We start from the raw sequence: 16982 nt of genomic DNA on the forward strand, positions 1-16982 counted from the left end.
GAGGCAGCCAGAAATCGAGAGAGAAAGGGGAGATAGAGTGGAAGAGAGACAGAGAGACACCTGCTTCATCACTTGCAAAGCTCTCCCCCTGCAGGTGGGGACCGGGGTTTGAAGCCGGGCCCTCGTGTATTGTAACATGTGTGCTCAATCAGGTGTATCACTGCCTGATCCCCTCTCTCCCTCTCACCTCTCAATTTCTGGCTATCTCTATCCAACAAATAAAGATAATACAAGGGTGGGGTGACATATTCCCAGCTTCGTCAGAGCCCTGTGACAAGACTGACGGGGGAAAGTCACACCATGACCATGTGCTCAGAGCCATGGTTCCCTGTGCTTGTGTCCCCCAGAAAGCCCTGACCCTGAACCAGCTCTGCTCCCGCTGGGTGGGACACTAGCCCTGTGACCTTCCGGAGCTGCTTTTGGTCTGGCTTCTCTGGATTTGCTTAAGACCTTGCTCAGGAAACAGGGTAGGTCGGACCTTCTACCAGAAATCTGAAAACCTAGGGAGAGTTCTCAAGACAGAGCAGCCACACTAGCTAAACCCAGAGCTTCCAACCTGCTTTGCTGGAGGGAAGGAGGATTCAAATACGTGTAACGTAAGGAAGCATCGCAGCCCTGGTTCTTCCAACGGGGGACGTCTCTGTGGAGATATGGGGACTCCAGGGGACCTGCCCTCTCACCTGTGTGACAGAGTGGGTTTCATGGAGCTCATGGAGTTGAGGGGGGGCTGCATGGGGAGTTTCCCAGGGGGGTCGCTCTGGCGGCTCTTCTGATGTCGGAGCAGCAGCAGGCGGCCAAGTTCCTCACACCAGGAGGACAGCAGGGCTGCAAGAAAGGACAGGATGGTCAGTGGGCACCTCAGCCACCTCGTCCAGCCATGCCTGCCCCCACCCACCTCACCCTCCCAGACTGGAGACAGCAGCACTGGCTTTGCTATAACGCCGGATAGTCACCGTGCCTGAGTGAGTCCTCAGTGTTCTCAACTGTAGAGTGGGACTGCTGGCCAGGGAGCCAGGGGATGGGGCATGCAGGAGCGGCCACTCTCAGAGTGGAGGCTTTGTGGAGTGCTGGCCAAAGGCAGCAGAGGAGAGTGGAGAAGCAGAAGAGGAGTGAGGGCCAGACACACGGCTAGCACTGCTGACCATTCCAGCATTCTCCACGAAGCCCACCCCCAGCCTTTGTACACTCAGTTAAACCCTTCTCTCCACAGATGAGGCCCTGAACTGCAGTGTTTAACCAAAACCCAAAACCTCCCCGGAGTCCTGATCCCAAGAACAGTCTCCAGGGTACACCTGAAATGCCTCCCCCAGAGTACTCAGCTGAGCATGGGCACACGCCCTGGACTGGCCCTGCACTGCTGGGCACAAATGCCCAGGAGGGCAAAGGCCAGCCCAAGGGGGAGAGCTGGCAGGGAGCAGGCACTGGGCTTGAGTCACTGGGGACGACTCCCACAGTTCGGCTGAGTGAGGCTTGAAAGCCTAGAGCAAAGGGGCTGGGACTGAGTGGCTCCTTCCCTGTCCCCATGTGGTCATTAGGGTCCAAAAAACGCACCCTCAAGGTCAGCATGCCCAGCCAGTCCTTCTAAAGTGCCAGGTTTGAGGGGTGGTGGCGGTTGGCATCGAAAGTCAGGAAGCCTGGTTGCCACCACCTTGCTGGGGGACCTGGGGGACCCTCTGGAGCACCCTGACTCACCCTGGGAGTTGCTTGTAGAGACAATAATGCTTGTAGAGATAATAATGACTCTCGCAGCCCCTTTGCCCCCCGCCCCGATCCTGCCATGAGTGCTGCAGTGGAACTGGTCTGAGAGGTGCGGAACAGATCCTGCCAGGGACCAGGACTCTCCAGTCTGGACTCTGTAGCCATTCAGATGGACAACCCACCTCTGCATTCTCCCTCACGGCTGTCCACCAGCCAGGATACCAGCTATTGCCACCATTGTATAGATGGGTAAACTGAGGCAGGAGGAGGGAAGTCACTAGCTCTATTAACCATAATAGAGACAGAGATGGTGTCCCTGAACCAAGCCCTGGGGGTGGAGCTCAGATAAGACCAAGAAGAAGGAGGAGGTTGAATCTCTCCCAAGGCAGAATCAGAGCGGCCACAGTGCCCAGCCCTTCAATTCACGGGGGGCTCTTAAGCCTCATCTGCCCATCACACCCTTCACTGTCTTTAGCTGGCCTAGAGGACGACCAGAAGCACAATGCCTAGGAGTGGCTGGGCCGGGCTGCTGCAACCTGACCAGATGCTGAATTGGGGTCCCCTGCCAGCCAGAGATTGAGGTAACAGGACCAGGAGCTCCTTGGGCATCTCTAGGCATTTCTAGGCCACAATTTAAAGAAGCTCTAACAGGAGTGGGGAGTGAGTGGACCTGGCCTGTGAGGACACAGCGACTCTTTTCTGCCCCTCACCGTGTGGCCGGGAGCAAAGAGGCAGCTTTCAGGACCAGCAGAACTTTGTCCATTGCTTCTGCTGCAGACTGGCTGCCAGAGGGTGCCCACATTCCTGGCATCCTGCTGGGGACTAACAAGCAAGAAGAGGGCTGTGGCTCTTGCAGGAATGGGTGGTAAGGGGTCCCATTGCAGTGGCAATGATGCCTAACCAAGGAATCAAGTGAAATCAGTCTCTTCCCCTCTCAACAGGGCCCCTGTTTCTCCCTCTGGGCGGTGGCAACTGTCCTAAAGATGTGCCCCTCCCCACCCCGTGGGGCTCACCGTGCCACTGCTTGCCAAGGCAGGAGGGCACTCAAGAGAAGCCCCCAGACACTGGCTAAGTGGGCACTCAGCACACATCTCCTGCAGCTGGAGGGGGAAGCAGCCGATTCAGAGGCTCAAACAAACCGAAATGAATTTCCAGATTGCTCCATTCTTCTCCCAGGCCCCTAGTTACAGCTTCTTGTGGTGGGGGCACTGGGCATCAGGAAACTCATCTGCATGCCAAGCACGAGGCTTGCTGGATCACGGTGAAGGAGGGACTGCTCGGCTGCCAGCACAAAGGACGGCTACAGATGGTGCTGCCCACTGCCTGCCCTGCCTGCAGCCCCACCCCCCTCCTCTCAGGGGCCAGCCACACTGTAAGGGAGGGGACCACGGGGGCATTCAGAGCTCCCCTTCAGTGTCCCCTCCCCCATGCCCCTGTCAAGGACAGCCCTGCCTTCCTTCCCACTGTGGGTGGAGCGGTTTTCTGTGAGGGGAAAAAAAGGAGGCTGGTGGCTGAGGAGGCTCCAGGGTGCTGTGAGCAGCTGTGATGTATCAGGCAGTCACGACACAACGCAGATGCCGGGACAGCCATGCTCCTGCCACTGACAGGGAAGGAAGCCCCCCCCCCCCGCCACACACCAGCTCAAGTGGCTGGCGCACACAAAAGCCAGGCTGGCAGGCACGTGGCAGGAGGGGGCACGTCACACAGACACGATGTGTGCGCTCATCACAGCACACACAGGCACACACGGCACAGACGTGGGGGAGAGACAGCGTAGAACCCTGCAGCCCAAGAGAGGCCCTGGGGGCCTGAGGTGGGGGTGGGGGTGGGGAGCCACACAGGGACAGACTGAATGACAGCTCAGCTGGCAAGACTCAGGGTGTACGTGAGCGCTCGCCAGCTCTGATGAGGTGAGGATGGAAAGGGACCTCTGTGCTCTGGACTTGAGGGGGTGGTGGGTGTGGGTGGGAAGGACTTCGGGTACAGAGAGACAGGTGGGGAGGGACGGGAAGGCTGGATGTGGTGTTCAATGGGAGGGTTTGGGGAAGAGACAGCAGCCCACTTGGAGGCTGGGGACAGGGACAGGCTGGCAAAGCCCCCTCCTGCTACCTGGGTCAGCCAGCTCAGGCAGCCCCCCAACACTGTCACTGGCCTGCAGTCTCACCCATCAGTGGTTACAGGGCAGGCCTCAAAGGTCTCCCTGTTGCCCAGAGGTCCACAATGTTCAGATTAGAAGAGTAGCTATGATTCATGTCCCTTTCCCCCTTTACAAAGCCCAGCTTGCTCAGCCCTGTGACAACCAGAGTGTGTAATGGCTGGGCCTCCTGCCCAGCTATAGGGAGCACTCCTACAATTGCCCCCCACCTCCCAATGCCCAGAACAGCTGTGTGCAAACACTAGTCACGTTGTGGTGAGATGTCACCAAGCCTGCCTGAGAGGGGCATGGAGAAGGACTTCGCTCCACCATGTATCCCTTTTAAACATACACAGGGAGGGCCTTCTGCTGGTCAGGAGCTGGGAAGCAGGGGGTAGGGGCTTGTAGGGCTGGTCACAAGAGACCAGCTAGGACCTCCTCTTGCTCCTGGTGGCAGGACCCCTGAGACACCCAGTGCCCCCTCTGCAGGGCTCCAGCTTTCTGTAGGGGAGGAATAGGGTGCACACAGCTGCAAACACTTCTCTTTAGTGCTATACCTGAGTGTGGTCCCTGAGCAGCACTCAAAGGACCCCCTCACCTGAAGCAGGGTCTGCAAGAAGCAGGTGCTAAACTGAAGAGGGGCACACCTGGGCATCTGGGCTTTCAAGGAGCCTAAGCTGTCACCTCATCAAAGAGGTGTGCAGAGAAAGGTGGGGGAGGGTGGCTTCCTGCCAAGTGATCTTAGGATACCCACAGGTGAGCAGAGGCACCACAGGTGACCACAAGCACCAACTCTGAGCCTCAGTCCAGATTTCCAAGCTTCTCAGCAGGAAACACACAAGAATGCAGAGCCTGACATGCCTTAAGATGAGCTCACACAGTGGCTCTGCTCCCAAGACCTCCTATCCCTCGCCAGGCTTCCCCCACTTTCAGCTAGTCTCACTGCATGTACCCAAGATCTTTGGCATCCTCTACCCTATACTCACTTAGCAAAAAGCTGTCCAGTACCTGCTGTGTTTGAGTTCCTGTGGTGAAGGGGACTGGGTCAGCACCCTAACTGAAACCCTTCACAGCTCCCACTAGACAAGTCCAAGTTACCCAGAACAACAATAAAAAGACTGGGAGAGGGTGAGGGAGACAGCACAGTGGCTATGCAAAGAGATTCTCATACCTGAGGTTCCAAGGTCTCAGGTTCAACACCCCCACACCACCACAAGCCAGAGTTGAGCAGTGCTCTGATAAAATAAAAAATTAAAATTACAAAAAAAAAAAAAAGACTGGGAGGATCAACGAGGCAGCTCAGCTAGGTGAGGCAGCTGCTCTGTCGTGTACACGAGCCATGTCTGGACCTGGTCCCCACCAAAGTGGAGGAAGCTTTGATGTGGTTGGACCTGTACCTCTCTCCCTCTGTCTCTCTGTCTGTCGCTCTATTGCTATCTGCAAAAAAAAAAAAAAGTCAGTTCATAGTGGGTGACGTCCTGGCAATGACAAAGAAAAAAAAGAGAGAAGGACTAGGAGGCAACTTAGCCCTCACCCTCTCCTAAACTTAGGAGGCAACCTACTGTCACTTGCGGGTCACAAAAAAGGACACTGATAGCTCGGGTTCCTTCTACCCCTTAAGAGTATGTGACCTTCAGTACTCAGCACAAGCTCTCCGGGTCTCAGTTTCTTTATCTGTCAAATGGGCCTATATGAAAGCTCACTTCTTCTCAGTCTGTGCTGTTTGCATGAGACAGAGACACCTGCAAGGTGCTTAGAACAACCTGGCACACAGTGAGCATGAAGGCCCCAAGAGCAGGTGGATACTGCCTAAGCTCAGTTCAGCGCAGGCAGTGCAGCAGCTGGTGAGTGGGAGAAAACCTTTTCAGCCCCTCCTGAAAGTGTTCAGGTAGCCCCCAGGGACTAATGCTCACACCAACTCAGGAGAGTAGGGGGGGCAGGTGGGGACAGGCAGGAGGCTGGGGAGCAGGGGGGGCTCAGCACTAGCCTTGAGCCACACCCTGCCATTCTCTAGCTCTGAGCTTTCCCCATCTGCAGAAATGGGTCGGCAGGAAGTGTCCACTCGGAGGAGAAGAGACAAGCTATGAATGAGTGGGGATCAACTGCTGGGGTATCCCAAAGCCAGAGATGGGGGGTGGGGGAACACCACAGCAGTTCCCAAAGACAAGCCGATCACATAACCCCGCCACTCCACCAGGGAGCTCCAGGACACCCCAACTCCGGAACCAACCCGCAGGACTCCAGCCCAGCTCAGTCTCCATCACCAGTGTGGCACCTTGAGCACATGACTTCAACTTCTCGTGCCTCGGTTTCCCCAGCTCTCAAATGGGGTGGTGGTAACTGCACTCCCCATCTCAGAGGGAGAGGGGATTCCAGCCTGGAAGGAAACAGGACGGGCTGGCTTCTCGTGCTCTCACTACCTGTCCTTGTCTCTGCATGGGTCCCAGCAGGTCACCGGGGACACCAGGCTTGCTCTCTGAAACTGACAATGACTTGAGCAGCTAAAATACTTGCTGAAAGCATGTGTCTCACAGTGGAGGTCATGTCATGGCATGACTAGGGGGTTGTTCTTCCTTCTAAGTGGTATACTAAACAGTGGTGTGTGTGTGTGTGTGTGTGTGTGTGTGTGTGAGAGAGAGAGAGAGAGAGAGAGAGAGAGAGATTTTCTATCAAAAGGACCCAGATGATGTGTAGAGGGGCCCTAACGTCAAAGATGCTCTGGCTACGGTGTGCACTGCTCTTGAAAAGAAATGAAAACCAATACTGGGTCTGAGAACCAGGTCTGAGCCTAGTGTGGAGGGAGCTCAGGTTCCTGATCTCTGCTCCCTAAACTCTTGCTGGTGGCTGCCCCACTGCTGGCCCTCACCAGCATGCTCTGGGGTCTAGAGAAAGGAAGCCAGATGTAAGAGTGGAGCAGCAGATCCAGAGGAGAGTCTTGGGTGGTGTCTTAGAGGTGCCTGCCCAGGAGAAGCTGACCAAATGGACATGGTGCTGGGGAAGAGGTGCGAGGCAGATGTTGCACACCTGGTCTGAGAGTCTCCTGTGTGTGTGTGTGTGGGGGGGGTGCATCCTGTACCCTGGCAGTGTAACCTTTGTAAACAATGAGTCCTGTGAGGAGCAGCTGCAGGGAGACAAGAGGCTGGGGTCTGGGAACCAGAACATCTGAAAGGCGGGGTACTTTCCGATACTCCCAAAAAAGACTGGATTCAAGCAGGAAACTAGAGGCAGCCGTGGTGGCCATGGGAGGACTGGCTCTGGCTTTCTACAGAGGCAAGTGGGGGAGGTCCAGACTGAATGCTCTCTCCAAGTAAGGTCCGGGAACCAGGAAGGGCTGGGAGCAGGGTGCGGGTGGGTGGGGAGGAGGGCACAAACACCTGAGGTAAGGACCAAGCAGCAGAACCGTGCTGCAGCCTGGAGAAGAGACACAAAGCGAAACAAAGGCGCATTTAAGTATCAAAGAGCATCTCAGCGGCTAAAGGGCTGCTGGAGAACAGAACAACTCGTGTGTGTGTGTGTGTGTGTGTGTCTGTGTGTGTGAGAAAGAGAGAGGGGAAGGTGGGAGGAGGAAGAGAGGGAGAAGAGATGGAGGGAAGGAGGGAGAGAGGAAGGGAGGGGAGTTTCTGAGACCCAGGGATGGGGCAGGATCAAGGGCCCAGGAGGGCTGCCAGGCAGAGGCCTCTCAAACCAAGCACTGGGGAGCAGACTGGCAGAATGAAGCAGAAAGAACCCTGGTAGAAAAGATGGACTGGCACATTTTCTGATGATCCTATACCATCTGCCTAACAAAATCCATACAAGACCCTCTGCACAGGGGGGAGTCTGGACATGGGCAATTAGAGACCCTGCCTGGTGAGTCGAAGCAGGGAAACCAGGCCATCACCGCCCCAGTCCCCTGACACGTCAGAGTCCCTCTTCCAAGATCCATACGAATCCCCAGCATACCTCAAGTCACCCCAGGAAGATCCCCTCCACCCACGCCCACCTGTCCCGCCCTACCCACTGGCCAGCACGGTATGATTATCTTTGCAGTCTGTCCCCCTAGCTTCTCTCCTGTTTTGATCACCTTCCACAGCCTTTTCCAATCTCCCCTGAATTATGACAAGTGTGCCCCACCATTTATCTCTGTCTCCAAACCCACCTCCCGACAAGTTGCCCTGCAAGGCCGTCAGAGGAATTTTCCCACAAATGTATTCTGGTCACCTCACTCCAGTCTGTGTCCCCAGAGGCTGCACAGAGCCAGGCAGACAGCAGATACTAAGTGGCAGCAGAAATGAGGGAGAAAGTCCCGCTACCCAGGGGAAAGGTGTGGGGGTGGGGAGCTCTACAATGAGGGCTTGAATTGCCAAGGGCCTGGATGGAATTTGAGCGGCTCACTTCTGCAAACTCCGGCACAGCGTTCAGCCCATAGGTGGAGGGCAGGAGAGGTGGACAGACATGAGGCATGCTGCGCCAACCCCCCCCACCCCAAGAGCTGACCCTAGGGGTGAGATCTATCACCTTCTGCCCCATAGCTCTGTAGCCCGCCGGCAGCCTCAGCCCTGCATGAAATCAATCCTATCATGGATGTGTCCAGAGATCTCTGCTGTCACTGCATAGAATCTACAACTGTCAGGCAACACCTTTATGAACAAGCACAGACACAGGTGTCTCAACAGACATGGGGAATGAAAGGTAACTGCGCCGTTGGTGTGAATCACTTTGGAGGCCGGCTGGGGTCCCAGCTTCTCTCTGCTCCTGTGTTACCAGTGCTTCATGTTAGTATGGCCCACGGAGGGTGGGCAAGGGCTGCCTGGCATCCAGAGCTCCCCCCTTCCTCCTCCTCCCCAGTCATTTGACCTCTTTCATCTTCTAAACATGGGGTCCTAGATCACTGTTCAGGGGAGCAGGAGACTCCTTCCTACACCTGGGTTCCAGACTCCAGACTTATGCAGAAAAAGGAGCTGAGAGGGCACAGAAGAGGAAGGAGGGAGGGAAGGAAAGAGGGAGCGGGGAAGTCTTGGGTTGGAAGTGACACAGGCCTTGGCAGTCTGTCTCATCTGAGAAGTGGAGTACTGCTAAGGGGAGCCTGTGTTTCCAGGTCTGGTAGGAGGTGTCCTGAGGTGAAGGGAGCTTTAAACCACCAGGGGTGGCAGAGAGGGTGTCTTTGCCAGGGAGATTCAAACAGAAAGTCAGAAGTTGCAAAATGTTGCCTGCCAACCTCCAGGAGAGCACAAACTCTGCAGCTGGGCTGCCTGGGGTTGAGCTCCCAATCCTGCTATGGTTTTCCTTTTTGTAAAAGAGAGAGAACAGGGAGTCGGGTGGTAGCGCAGCAGGTTAAGCACACATGGCGCAAAGCCCAAGGACTGATGCAAGGATCTTGGTTCGAGCCCCTGCCTCCCCACCTGCAGGAGAATCACTTCACAAGCGGTGAAGCAGGTCTGCAGGTGTCTATCTTTCTTCCCCCCTGTCTTTCCCTCCTCTCTCCATTTCTCTCTGTCCTATCCAATAACAATGACATCAACCATAACAACAATAACTACAACAATAAAACAACAAGGGCAACAAACGGGAATAAATAAATAAATAAATAAATAAAGAGAGAGAGATAGAGAGAACAGACAATCATCAGGTTCCAAGATGCCATGAAGACTAGAGAAACTGAACACACATCCTCAGAATACCAGTTCCAAGCAGCACACAGGAAGGACTTTGTGAGGATGAACCGCACTTTCTGAGTTTATGTCCCCTTAGGATGAAGAGACTTCTTAGCTCCCATCTATGTGCTACCATTCAAAGAAATTTTTATTTCTTTTTCAAGAAGACACCAAAATGCCTACATGACTCAATAGCCCTGCACCATCTCCCTCGCACAGGTACTCTACAGTGGTGTCCCTGATGCGCAGTTGTGCCGGCCCCCCAATATCTCCCCTGCTAGACACTCTGCATCAGGGGGGTCCCAGATGACCACAGCGTGCACATGACCACAGAGTTGGGGGCCAAGGGCAGCAACCTGGACTCTTCAGGCCAGAAGCTGTGGTTGCTCAGTCACAGGTGTTGGCTCTACAGGGCTGCAGAGTCAGCGGGACAACCAGAGACTGAGTCTGGAAGATGGGGTGACCACTATGATGGCCCTGACCCCTCCGCCCCCCCCCCCCACACACACACACAATGCTGCAATGGGTGAGGAGAGAGCTAGGGCCCATTTACTTTTTTTTTTTTTTAAAACCACAGCACAGCTCAGCTCTGGCTTATGACAGTACTGGGGATGGAACCTGGGACCTTGAAGTCTCAGGAATGAAAGTCCACTGCACAACCATGATGCTATCACTGCAGCCAAGACTCTTTTACCTTCCCCAGCTGCCTCAAATTCCCCAGTGGCCAAGAATAAGGTTGTCCATGAAAATGCACAAAGCAGAAGTTAAGGCTTAAGAAAGGATGATTTAACTGCAATCAGACCATGGGACACCGGCTCCTCTGCCCACCTCCTCCCACTTCTGCAATTCAGTGCCATCCCAGCTCTGAGACCCTGGTCCACTAACTTCCTGTGTAACTGCAGGCAACTTCCTCCTCTCTCTGAGCCTTGTGTACAAAGGGGTGGGGGAGGCCTCTGGACTCCCTGTTCCTGCGAATCAGCCCTAGTTTCACAGTGGGGTCAGTTCTGCTCTCAGGGCTGAGGCAAGACTCCATCCCTTCCTAATCCTGCAGGTACTGCGAGCTGGGGCATCTGTTCTCATCTGATCTGCCCACCCCACCCCACCCCACCCCACCCCCACTCCAGCACAGGCTATAGATAGAAGGCTTCCCAGAACCCATCCTGTCTGGGAACTCTATTACTGAGGTTCTCAGCCCAGAGGAGGGGAAGGGATTGTTGAGGTCCCTCAGCTGGGGTGTGCAGCACCCAGGGCGTGGGTGGGGGCTTGCAGCCTCAGCTGCTTGGACTTCCCCTTGATGACAGGAAACGGCACTTCTAGGGGCTGGTATAGGTTGGACTTCGGTAGTCCCATGTGCTGACCCCCGAAACAAGAGTTTTTTCTTGGGGCCTTCCCCTTGCAAGCCATTCCTGCACTCCTAGCAGCAACACACGGCCTGGCCTGGATACCAGGCGCCTCTGACTGTATTCCATCCCCATGTTCTCCCATCACTGGGGTGAAGAGGCAAACAGAGGAGTCACCAGCCACAGCCCGTTCCCCCAGGCCACATGCTGGCTCACTCACTTTGCCCCTGAGAGTAGGGAAACCCAAAAGGTTGGTGCATGACCCACAGTATGGGTAGTCTGCTCCACCAGCCCCACCCGCTTTCCCATGCTAGGGGAGCTATGCTGGCCCTGCACCCCCCCTCCCCACCCCCCCCAGGACACTCCTAGGATGCCCCCACCCCCCTTGGTTGCTGGCTGGCAGGAGTTAGGAGTCTCACCTGGGAACTGAACTCTGGGGGACCTGTGAGCCAGCAGAGCTGGTGCCTAAACCGGTTTGGTGTTCTCTCATCCCTCACCCTGTGGAGGCTGAGCCTGCGGGCAGGACGCCGGGACCCAGGAGCAGCTGCCAGATGGGTTGAGCCTGTCCTTGGGCTTTAAAGGAAAAACCCAGCTCATCTCACAGGGCCATCGGGGCCTTTCTGGACAACTCAGGGGCTCAAGTGAAGAAAGACATCCCCCCAAACTAGCTTGAGCTCAAGCTCCTCTTTCATCGAAGGGAGAAAGCCTCTTTCTTCCTGGGGGTGCCTCTGGGTCCTGCCAGCCCACAGGATGGGCCAGGGCAGTGGGCAAAGGCCAAAGTGTTGCTGTAGGCTGGAGCCAACTGGCAGGAGTTCCCCCTCCCCATCATAGCCCTGTCCTAAAGTGGAGCGGTGGGTCTTAGGGAACTAGTCTGTGCCTCAGCAGGACTGGGATCTAGACACACTCAGCTGAAAATGACACAGCAAGTGCTGTATGTGTGTATGTGGCACACCCCATCCTGTATATCTGCTCCCATAATCTGGGTTCTGACAGGACAGAGGACAGATTCCTTTAACTACCTAAGGACTGACCAGAATATCCATGGGGGGGGGGGGGGGGTTTGCCTGAGAACCAAGAGTCATTGGCCTGTGTTGCTCCAGGGCAATGCCTGAGATGTGAGGGTGCCAGCGCTATTCTCACCAGCCATGCTGGCAGGCACTGGAATGACACTCCCAGTACCCTTAAGTCCTCCAGTTTCTGCAAGCCCAGGAGTCCAGGAACCACAGAGCCCATGCGAGACCTCACTCCAGCAGGATCTCCAGGAGAACCTGCTTTCTATTCTACACGCACAGCTTCTCCTGGTGGCTAAACACCACTGCCCGTGGCTCGCTTTCAGAGAGCCAGAGGGGTAAGGAAGGGTTATGAGAATCAATTTCTTCCCTGGGTAATTTACTTTCCTGAGGCTTCCCAGCTGGGTACTTACAGTTTAGCTGTGTTTCTCCACTCCCAGCTTGGGGGGGGGGGGTGAGAGAGAGAGAGAGAGAGAGAGAGAGAGAGAGAAAGAAAGAGAAAGAATGCAGAGTGACGTGGACTTATTCCCAGGCCAACCAGACCCCCAGGTCTAAAGACCAGGGCTTAGTCATCTGCCAGTCTGAGTGCTGAGAGGCATTGCTGTGCACTCCTCAATTTCCTTTGTCCCCCCACAGCAAAACCCAGGCCCTTGGTTCTGGCCTTGTTAGCTAAGAGCAAGTGACAAAGCCCAGGAGCCCAGGAGCCCAAGAGCAGTCTCCTCAGGTGGCAGTTTCCTTCCTCCCAGACTGGGCTTAGGAAACCAGGGCAGACAGCTGAGGTCCTTGTCCTCAGAGGTACTGATTCCAGAGAACCTGTCTCTATAAAGGGACACCTGGATAGCTTCCTGGTCCTGGAGAATGGCTGAGTGTGCGTGCGCGTGCGCGTGCGCGTGCGCATGCGCGTGTGTGTTTGTACACTGTGGTAGGCAAGAGGAGGGCAGGCAACTCTCTGGCAGGTGATCCACACTCTGAACTACTGTGAGCTGGGGTTCCTGTCACTTGCTGCTCTTTAAGAAAGAGCACATTCAGGAAAAACCTGCTCTCCTGCCTCCAGTCATTTGGAGCTCCCAGGGCTTGGTGACCTGGTTAAGCCCTTTGAGTCCTGGTTCCTGGTGCAAGAAACAGATGACCCCCACCCGCACTGTACACTCATGAGAGCGAAGCCTGAACTGTGTCAAGATCTGGCCACAGGCAGATATGATACCTCAGGGGCAAACAACCTGGCCCCACACACAGCACTTAGGGCAGGTTCAAAAGCTCCTTTCTGACCCCACATCGTGGGAAATGACAACTTTCTAGTAGGTTCTCCTTCTAAAACTGAACTGTGTGTACAGGTGTCTCTCTCATTTATTCACTGAGCAGGAGTAGCAGCCACCTGTGCGCCTCTCTTTGTCCTGGCTTCCTAAGGGGTTGCTTCACTCTTCTGAGAAGTAACATAGGGAGACCCAGAAACCACCTGTGTCCGCTGTTACGACCTCTGCTGGTTCCCCCTGAGGGCTGGCAAGGATGCCCCAATTCCTTCTTGCAGGGGATGACCCGGCTATGAGAAATAGGAGACAGGCTTCCCTCAGTCCCACTGGGGTTCTCCTCAACAGTAGGGAGCATTTCAGAGACTGTGTCATTCTTGTAGCCCATCATCTATTTGTTTTAGTTCTGTACTGGTAGACACCATTCGAAGAAAACCTGACAGAGGGACTGAATTTATAGAACCCTCGGGGGAGGGGGGGGACACACAGGAAACGAGAGAGTATTTTTCTCTTGGCAGAAGCTCCTTTATGTGACGAAATGATTCTGTGGGGTTTCTTTAAATATCTAGCTGCCTTGTTGCAATGAAAATAAGGATCATTTATAAGAATTCCATTTACATCTAATGCTTCCTGGCTGTACCTGCTATTCTGAGTGTGACACACCTGGGTGGTGTCAGGGTGAATCTGTGTCCCGGATGGTACTGCGTGACTGTGTCCTGGATGGTGAGTTCCCAAAGCACAGCTGAACCACTGGGGATTCCAGGCTAGGGCTCCTCAATCTTTCCTCAATCTTGCATTTTCATCAGAATCGTCTGGAAAGCTTGTGAAAATATGGAGGGCTAGGACCTCAGTCCCAGCGGGGTTTCTGAATCAGTGGTTTGGGGTGGAGCCTAAGAAGTAGCCTCTCTAACCAGGTTTCAAGTGATAAGCCGCTGCTTTAGGGACCCCACTACTCCAGACAGAGGGGGACGTGCTCAGTTGCTGTATGAACGGAATGGAAGGGAAACATCATTTCCTCTCTCCTGGCTCAGAATGCACACAAGCCCTCAGGCCAAGACAACTGCGGGCTCGGCAGATGTTCCCTGACTTTCCTGCTCTTTGTGTCCAAGGCCCTCAAGGTTTTACCCTGGACATGTCTTGCTGTCTGTCCTTGGCACAGGAGAAAGAACAGTAGGTGAGGGGTTAGGAATGGTTGAGCTGGGTTTTAGCTACCAGCAATGAACTGTGTAGTCTGCCACATCTTCACAAACCTAACCACTGAGACGCCAGAGTGGCACTGTCAGGGTGGCAAAGGGAGAACTCACTCAGCTTAGGCTGCACTGCTCTGAGCACTGCCCATGCATCGTCTCATATAAGCCGACCAGGTGATCCCTACCACTTGCTTGAGTGTGAGCTGTGCCTGTCTTAGAACCTGCCTTATAGAGTGACCGTGAGGACTGAAAGAGGTCCAGCAGGACTCTCAGAAAAGGCCACCAGGAAGTTGCAGCTTCAGTTGGGTGGGGTACAGAGCAGCCCAAACCATCTGGAGGGAGTTCAAGCCCAGCTCCCTCCCTCCCTCCTGGTTTCTCTTCCAAAGTAGCTGGGGGAGGGAACAGTCATTGGTTTAGGCCTCTGCAGTGTTTAATCACCAAGCTGCTCTCTCTCTCTCTCTCTGTCTCTCTCTCTCTCTGTCTCTCTCTCTCTCTCTTCCCCTCTCTCTTCTTTGCTTCTCTCTCTCTCCCTCCTCCCCATTCTCCCTTCAGTGCTGGCTCTCTCTTTGCAGGCAACAACTCTTTGCCTTCTGCCTCTTGTGGAGGCCATGAAAAAGCCACACAGCACTTGGAGAAGGAAAACAGGGGTAGAGACGGTGCTGGAGCCAGCCTGGTGACCAGTTGGCCCCAGGCAAGCAGGAACCGGCTGTGCAAGTGGGACCATGAGGGGCTCACATGCCTGACTGCCCACCAAGACCACAGGGCCTTGTGTGGCTGTCAGCCCAGGGGTCTAGAACAAGTCCAAGCATCTCAGAGCAGATAGAGTGTGGGCCTTCCTGGGCTTTCCAGCCCTTGAAGAATCTGGAGACAGGAACATATGATCTACCTCAACCCTCATGGAGAGCTAAAGCCTGTGACATGTACCCTCAGGAAGGTCACCCACAGGCCAGGCAGACAACACTTTCCTGGCAATCTGGTCAGGTCTGACTGGCTCCTCACATTTTATAGGCAGAATCTGGTGCTCAGAGAGGTTAAGGAAGCTGACAGGAGAACACTCAGCAGACTGGGATCTGTTAATTTTTAAATAAAACTGCTTCTTATTTACAAAATTAGCACACAAATCCATTCTCCTTAGAAAGTGTGTGCTTCAGACAACAAAGGAAGAACGGGATTAGTCCCACATTTGCTGGTCTCCAAACCCACAGTTGTCTCATTCTGTCTCCAAGATCTCCTTGCTCTTTCATTTTAACCTTCTTAAATACCCAGTGTCATTCTGAAGAAGCGAGATATATGCACATGTTGCTAAAAAGATAGAAGGAGGGTCAGCAAGATGGCGCAGCTAGAAAGGTGCTTGCTTTGTCGTGTGTACAGCCCAGGCCTGGGGCCTGGTCCTGCCACTCTGGGACCACAGCTTAGGAACTGTGGCATCTTTCCCTGTCTCCCTTTGTCTCTCTTTTCCTATCTGAAAATGTCAGCCTGGACTGGTGAAGCCCCAGCATAAGAACAAAAATACGAAAATAAATAAAAATCTCAAAGTAGGAAAAAATATATAAAAAGACTATACTGGAAAACTATCTCCCCACCCCATCCTTGCTGCCCAGCTCCTCTCACCAAGGGATTTGGGTGAGTGGCTTGCTTCTTGCTCGCAGAGGCAGCACTCTGTCAGTTAGATTCATTGCAGCCTCTGTGACATCTGCCTGGAAGCTTCTTGCCCTAGTTTGGCATGGTTCACCCCTCACCATTTGTTCTTACTCCTGATTAGGTGAGGGCTTCCTTGCCCCTTTCCAGTTTGAAGACCGCCCCATACTCTCACCACCGTGCTCTCTAAACCCCTCCCTGCTGAGCCAGTCTCTGCTGCACCTACTATCTTCTGCTGCTTATCTTGTTTATTACAGAGGCTCCACTCTGGGATTGGGGCAAAAACAAACAAACAAACAAACAAACAAACAACCCAGGAGTTTCCACGTGCTGCCTTCACCACTGCAGCCTCAGAAGTGGGGCAGCGCTCAGCCCATGGGCAGTCTGCAACAGGGCTGGAGGCTTTGGGCACGGCTCACCTGGGCAGACCCGGTGTCAGCGGGTGGCATGATATACATGCTGTTTGCAACCTCCTTTCAAATACATGTTACTGTTCAGATGGTCACTCCTGGAGGACAGGACTATGCTGTTTCTCTGACCTCTACCAACAATCCAGTTGGGTCTAAGACAGATAGATATATCTGTCTAAGACAGATAGATATACTCAGACTGAGAAGACCAGGAATTTGACCCCTACCTCACACCACAGACCAACAGAGAGAGAAAAAAAAAAAGAGTGAAATGATACAACATCTAGACAACATGACAGAGAGAGACTTATTTCCTTGACCTTGGGATTGGAAAAGATCCTCAAAGAGGGACAGAGTCAGCACCAACCATAGGGAAAGTTGATAAAATTGAACACTGAAGCGAAGAACTTTAAAAAACTTGTGGCATATCCAAATGCCCATTAAGTGAAAAGCCTAGTGAGGGGTAGGGTAGGGCAGGCCATGAGACATATGCCACAGAATACACAGTGAGGCCCAAGTTCAAGGGTTCTGAATAGTCCCAAGGCTATTGGCAGTGACTCAGGAAGACTTCTGGGTTGAGGTGGGTGAAGCTGAGGGGGGAGGTGACTCCATCCTCCTGGAAACCCAGAGACTTAGACAGACAGAAGAGCCCCCGGAAGCCCCCTCCCTTCCTTGCCGCATG

At 54.1% G+C, this 16982-nt stretch overlaps 1 protein-coding gene across 7 annotated transcripts in view; it reads right to left on the reverse strand.

The window, feature by feature from the left end:
• The window catches only part of ZMIZ1 (zinc finger MIZ-type containing 1), a 247006-nt gene that overhangs the window by 35758 nt on the left and 194266 nt on the right, over window positions 1-16982 (reverse strand). For 6 of the 7 annotated variants that reach the window (XM_060205252.1, XM_060205317.1, XM_060205369.1 and 3 more), the window contains one exon: window positions 681-825. In XM_060205252.1, coding sequence (XP_060061235.1) covers window positions 681-825 — 145 coding nt within the window. Of the gene's footprint in view, window positions 1-680; window positions 826-2408; window positions 2521-16982 lie in introns of all 7 variants that reach the window. The other variant, XM_060205532.1, reaches the window with a different exon arrangement.

Source organism: Erinaceus europaeus, chromosome 1, assembly GCF_950295315.1.
Source record: "Erinaceus europaeus chromosome 1, mEriEur2.1, whole genome shotgun sequence".
Classification (NCBI taxonomy): Eukaryota; Metazoa; Chordata; class Mammalia; order Eulipotyphla; family Erinaceidae; genus Erinaceus; species Erinaceus europaeus.